This window comes from Catharus ustulatus, chromosome 28, assembly GCF_009819885.2.
Source record: "Catharus ustulatus isolate bCatUst1 chromosome 28, bCatUst1.pri.v2, whole genome shotgun sequence".
Classification (NCBI taxonomy): Eukaryota; Metazoa; Chordata; class Aves; order Passeriformes; family Turdidae; genus Catharus; species Catharus ustulatus.
Window position 1 is genome coordinate 6,621,969 of NC_046248.1, and position 6,000 is coordinate 6,627,968.

At 62.4% G+C, this 6,000-nt stretch overlaps 2 protein-coding genes across 2 annotated transcripts; one reads left to right on the forward strand and one right to left on the reverse strand.

Annotated features, from left to right (window-relative positions):
* Window positions 1–377: 377 nt before the first annotated feature.
* Window positions 378–1,553, reverse strand: CLDN25 (claudin 25). The gene has a single exon (XM_033081610.1). It carries the CDS (start codon window positions 1,492–1,494, stop codon window positions 775–777), a length of 720 nt encoding a protein of 239 aa, XP_032937501.1. The 5' UTR covers window positions 1,495–1,553; the 3' UTR covers window positions 378–774.
* A 1,332-nt stretch (window positions 1,554–2,885) lies between these two features.
* LOC117008077 (G protein-activated inward rectifier potassium channel 4-like) lies at window positions 2,886–5,912 on the forward strand. The gene is made up of 4 exons (XM_033081609.1): window positions 2,886–2,963; window positions 3,604–3,825; window positions 3,937–5,122; window positions 5,346–5,912. The coding sequence occupies exons 2-4, from the start codon at window positions 3,649–3,651 to the stop codon at window positions 5,684–5,686; spliced, it is 1,704 nt and encodes a 567-aa protein (XP_032937500.1). The 5' UTR covers window positions 2,886–2,963; window positions 3,604–3,648; the 3' UTR covers window positions 5,687–5,912.
* The last annotated feature ends 88 nt before the right edge of the window (window positions 5,913–6,000 follow it).

The following is a 6,000-nucleotide window of genomic DNA, read 5'->3' on the forward strand; positions in this document are numbered from 1 at the left end:
TACAGCTGAATCAGGAAAATGTGGAAAGAACAGTTGAGACCAGCAAAAACCCTTTCTTGCCTCTTGTGCACAGGTAAATGATGCAGTCGAGGAACTTTTGACACAAAGGTCTGTGTCACTTATCGGCTTTATCATCTTAGCCATGAGAAGATGAGGTTCCTGCAGGGCACGCAGTCACTGCCATCCCACTTCTGCAGCAGCACTAGAATTTGGTGCTGCCTTGTCTCTCATTCTCGTCCTTCCCCCTTGTTTTCCACTTTTCTCTCTCTTTTCCTCGAATCTTTTCTAGATAGACTGAAGCACAGCTGCAGCACCAGTACTGCCCCTTGCAGCTCCCACCCTGCATCCCTCTTCTGCAAGATGCAACACAGACACACTGCCAATGGACATGATAATTTATTGCAAATACATCAGAGCGACACAGACATGCAAGGAAAGAGCTGCTGCACTGGGGCACAGCATTAGCCACGACAGATTTGGCTACAGGAGACTCGCCAGGGATGCCAACAGTGTCACCCATCAGTGATGGTACCACGGTGTCACCAGCAGTACAAAGTGCTGCCTGCTGCTTGTTGCCTTCCCATGCTTGCTTGGTGAGTGCTGCAGGGAAATCTGCTGGTCCTTAACAGAGAAAAGGTGAAGCAGACATACAGAGGAAGGAGAGAAACCTGCAGAGCTGCCGTAGCAATTAGCAAATCATCCTGTGAAACAAGCAGGAGCCCCCCCTGCCAGGGGAAGAGCCACGAGGTGCACAGGGCACAGCACCCTGAGGCCCTAGATGACCAAGTCTGCATTTCTGGGGTGCAGGTGGTGGCCCTCAGCCCGACCTGGTGCAGCAGGGGCCTGGTAGCAGCCAGGGGCCAGCGGCGTTGCTGTCTTCGTGGAGCGGGTGCTGCAGGCGAGGAGCAGCCCGCCAGCGGCGAGGAAGGCTCCGGCAAACCACCCCAGGAAGGTGGCCTCCCCGAACTCCCACCTGGGGACAATGTCAGGGACAGTCTCGTCCCAGAAGTCAAGGACGGTGTTGTAGGCGACCCAGGAGACAGGCACCAGGGTGGTGATCCCTGCCATGCCAAGCGTGACTCCCCCGCCGAGCAGGAGCCGCCGCTTTCGCCCAGGTTTGTCCTCGCAGGTTCTCCAGCCCTCCAGCCCCAGGGCAGCGAGGAGACAGCCCAGCAGCCCCAGCCCGTTGGAGAGGCACATCAGGAGGCGAGAGATGCGCAGCTCGGGGGGCAGTGCCAGGAAGGAGCCGTGGGCTTGGCATTCAACCACCCCCTCCTCCTGCGTGATGCAGACCTGCCAAAGCCCCATGTTCCAGACCTCCATCTCGTTCAGGTCCAAATTGAGGTTCTTCCAGAGTGGCACGAAGGTGGTGACGCAGGAGCTGATCCATCCGAGGAGGGCCAGCAGCATCCCCGCGCCCTGCGCCTTCGCCCCGCAGCCCCCGGGCATGGTGCGCGCCGAGCTCCGGGCGCGGAGCCGCGGCCGCTCGGGCATTGCCGCCTGCGAGCAGCGCCGGCCCGGCCGCGGCCGCGTCTGCAGCCCGGGGGGGCGAATTCAAGCCTGTTCCTCCAACGCCGGGGTGTGGCCACGGTCGTTTTTCAGCTGTTGTTGGTTTTTCCATGCTAAAAGGAGAGCCCGGCTCAGCAGGAAAAGCCGGGTGCATCCCCGCGGTGACTCCAGCTGGGTCCCGCCGCTGCCTCGCCGTGCCCAGGAGGGTTAAACCAAAGCATGCAAATCCTCCCAGCCTTGGCCACTCCGGAGCGAGAGCTTTGGCAGGGAAAGCGATTCTCGGCAGCAGCAGCTTTAGCCTCGGTGGGACACGGCTGGCACCCCAGCAAAAGATGCAGGCATCAGAGAGCTAGCATCAGGCTTTTCTCAGGAGTCAGCGCCTCGGTTGGAGGCCTTGATCCTCATTCGGTCATTAATTAAATGTGCAAAGGAGCCTTGGAGAGCTGCGTTGAGAATGGGGATGTCCGAGGAAGGAAGCAGGTTGGAGATGGGTCCTGCTTCTCGCAGGTGGGCACTGATCACCCTGTCCCACAGCCAGCACTTCACCAGCAGCCGCGACCCATGGTGCTTGCATGTGAGGAAACTTGTCCTGATAGGAGACATCCTGATGCAAACACAGGGCTGGGGAAAACCCGTATACATCAGCTCCCACACCGGTGGAAGGTGTCCCTGTGGCAGGGGATTGGAGCTGGACTGATCTTTAAGGCCCTTTCCAACCCAAACCATTCTGGGTTCCTATGAAAAGGATGAAAAGAAGCATCAGGAAAATCCCAAGTTTGTGCTGGCACTGGGCTCCCATCCTCCCCCACGTGTGTTCCCTCCGCGGGGTCCAGCTTGCAGATTCATCTTCGCTGGGAGATTAGCGACTAATCTCTCCTTCATCCGTCGTCTTTCTTATCTGTATCGGGAGCCAGACTGGAAATTACTGAGTCCTGCTGGCCCCCTGGGTCCAGCCCTGGTGAGTATCAGGAGGATCTTCGTAGGGGGCTCCCAGAAGGAGGGGGCGAGGGAGCACAGAACACGTTCGACATGGAAGCACAGACCAGGCAGGAGAAAGGGGATGTCTTCCAGCCCTTGCTGACCATCCCGTTCCTAAGAGCAGACAGAGACAGCATCATCCCAAGGGCAAGAGCAGGGAAATCCGCTGGGAAACCCCTCCTGCTGCTTCCCCCAGGCATTGGGGCACCTGCTCCTTCCGATTAAATCGTCTCAAGGTAATTGTGCCTGTCATTGAGACAGATTAACGGGTGACCTTCTGCCGCTGGAGGAGGATTGGCGGCCGCCGCCGAGCTCCCAGTCCTTCTTTTCCTCCCACCGGCCACGGTGGCACAGCCCGGCAGAGAATTCCCGTCCACAACCGGTGGGAAGATGCCCGGCAGTGGCCGGGCCGCAGCGGGAGCCACAAGCCGAGAACGACGTCTGCCGGGCTGGCAGCCGCTCTGCCTGGACATGAGGTGGGTGTCTCCCGGGCCCAGGGGCTGGGGAGCCGGGGGGTTGGTCCGGAGAGTGACCTCCATCGCCGCGCTGAGCACCGCTGGCCCCGCGGCTCTCAGGGGCAGGGGATGCTCGGCGGAGGCACAGCGCCAACGCTCCCACCCCATCCCCACCCCGATCCCCCCAGGTCGCTGCGCTCCGGGCTGCGTTTCCAGCACCGTGACCTCCCATCGCGTCTCCCCACGGGCACCGGCTGGACTCAGCCTGCCCCGAGGAGCCCGGCTATGGGGTCTGCATCTCTCTCACAAGCTGTCCTTCCTCCGCACCTAGGGGCCATCCTTTTCTGCTCGGAGCTTCTTAGAGAACCGCCAGCTACCTCCACGGCGCGGAACAACTGTGGAGCAGTGCCTTGCCGGGGCTGGTTCCCACCGGAGACGAATGCCTCCTTCCCCGGCCTTGCAATGCAATTATGGCCCCTAATGGGCTTAGCCATCTGGAGCCAGGCCGCAGGAACCCGGCACAGCTCCGGAGCTGGGACATGCATTGCTGGGCAAGGGAGGGCTCCCCTAGACGCTGACCCCCGGGGCTGCGGAGAGGGGCCGGAGCCCCAAGCTGCTTTCCGTGTCCGAAATAACTCCCCGCTTTGTCTCCCCACGGCAGGACCTCTCTCCCAGCCCGGGGCTGAGCCCCTGCCCCGGCGCCGCCATGGTGCTCCCGTACGCCCGCGACAGCGGCGGCGCCGGCGGCTGGCTGGCCCCCGAGGAGCCCCGCGGCCGCAGCAACTCCATCCCCCCGGCGCAGACCCCCACGGCCAAGCACATGCTGGCCTACCTGCCCCGGCCGCCCACCGACACCAGCCGGTACGGCACCTTCCCCCAGAAGGTATGGCTCGCGCCGAGGCTCCGGGGCATCCTCGGTGCGTGATGCCGCCGGCTGCTCGCGGTTGTTGTCGGAGGCGATTTCTCACCGACGGGCTCCTTTCCCCCCCTGCAGCCCGATTTTCCGGCCGTCCCCGGGGTTCTGGAGAAGGACGGCGGGCAGCAAGCCGCCACCATCGCTGCCAAGAGAGGCGCCCCGATGCCAAACTGCCCGTCCGCACCCCGCCACAGCGGCTTTGTTGCCGGTGAGCCGTCCGGGCCGCCGAGCCGCGGGAGCCTGACCACCCAGCAGCACCGTGGGCGGCCGTCCTGGTGCCCACCGCCTGCCGCGCAGGAGGGTGCGCCCCGCTTGTACCCGCTGCACACGCTGAGCGTGGCCAACATCCCCAACTCGTCACGCGGCAAGACCTCCGCCCGCAGCTCCGTCAACCCCACCCCGGAGGGGCTGCAGAGCCGTCGCTGCAAGCTGCTGGAGGAGGACAGCCCCATGGTCCAGGCTGGCAAGCGGCAGCGGCAGCGCTATGTGACAAAAGTGGGCAAGTGCCAGGTGAATCTGGGCAACATCCAGGACAAGAAGAGGTTCCTCTCAGACATCTTCACCACCATCGTAGACCTCAAGTACCGCTGGTTCCTCTTCGTCTTCATGATGTGCTACATCATCACCTGGGTGGTCTTTGGCTTCATCTACTTCTTGGACGCCTGGGTGCGGGGTGACATTGGGCACCTGGGCGATCCTGAGTGGCAGGCGTGCATCGAGAACGTGGATGGCTTTGTGTCCGCCTTGCTCCTCTCGGTGGAGAGCCAGCGGACCATTGGCTACGGCACTCGGATGGTGACGGCCAACTGCGCCGAGGGCGTCATCCTGTTAATGGCGCAGTCCATCGTCGGCTCCATGATCGATGCCATGATGGTGGGCTGCATGTTCGTTAAGATCTCCCGGCCCAAGAAGCGTGCCCAGACGCTCATCTTCAGCAAGAACTGCGTCATCTCCCGCCGGGACGAGAAGCTCTGCCTGATGTTTCGTGTGGGTGACCTGCGGGAAAGCCACATGGTGGATGCCAAGATCCGGGCAAAGCTGATCAAGTCCCGGCAGACGGCTGAGGGGGAGTTCATCCCCCTGGAGCAGTCGGAGCTGAACCTGGGCTATGACACAGGGGAGGACCGTCTATTCCTGGTGGAGCCCCAGATCATCTGCCACGTCATCAACCGTCACAGCCCTTTCTGGGACATGTCGGCCGAGTCACTGCGCCGGGAGCAGTTTGAAATCATCATCATCCTCGAGGGCATCGTGGAAGCCACAGGCAAGTGGTCTGGAGGGGGGGTCAGGGTGGAGAGGGGTGGCTCCCCTGGGGTCCTGGAGATGCTGGGAAAACTTGAGCCCAGGAGTGACACCTGGGCAAGAGATGCTCGGGATCAAAACTGTCTCCAGCGGGCCATGGGTGATGCAGGGCTGGAAGCCCCTCGTTGGGCAGCAGGGGGCTCGTTGTGGCACCCCAGGACAGCTCAGCCCTTGTCTTGCCACAGGAATGACGTGCCAAGCCCGCACCTCCTACACGGAGGACGAGATCCTCTGGGGATACCGCTTCGAGCCCTGCATGTCCCTGGAGAAAGGCGCCTTCCAGGTGGACTACAGCCGCTTTGAGATGACCTTTGAGGTGCAGACGCCAGCGGCCAGCGCCAAGGAGCTGCACGAGCTGAAGGAGCTGGAGCAGCAGGAACACTCCACGCTCAGCCTCTACTGGGACCACCTCCTGCAGCCCTGCGCCCTGCCGGGACCCGGCGAGGACGCGCTGGGGATGAGCGTCCCCGGCAGCGTGGCTGAGGGCACCCGGGATGAGCCACCCGAGCGGGAATTCCCTGCCTGAGCTGCTCCGGGGATGTGGGACGTGCCCCGGCCTGGCCGGTGCCCTGGGTGCCCCACGCCAACAGTGCCATAGCCACCTCCTCTGTGGGGCTGAGCCTTGTGCCCTCGCCCCCGCGTTCCCCCACTGCAGCCACAGGGCATTATTTTTGTTAAGTTGTTCTTTTGTAACAAGGAATGCCAGGCGTAACTAGTGGGCAAGTAAAGGCTGTTCATGACAAAACCACCCAGCCATCAGCCACGTTTGTTCTGGGGGAACCCTCGGGGGAGCTGGGCAAAGGAAGAAGAGGCAGAGCCCAGAGCCTCCCAGTGCCATGG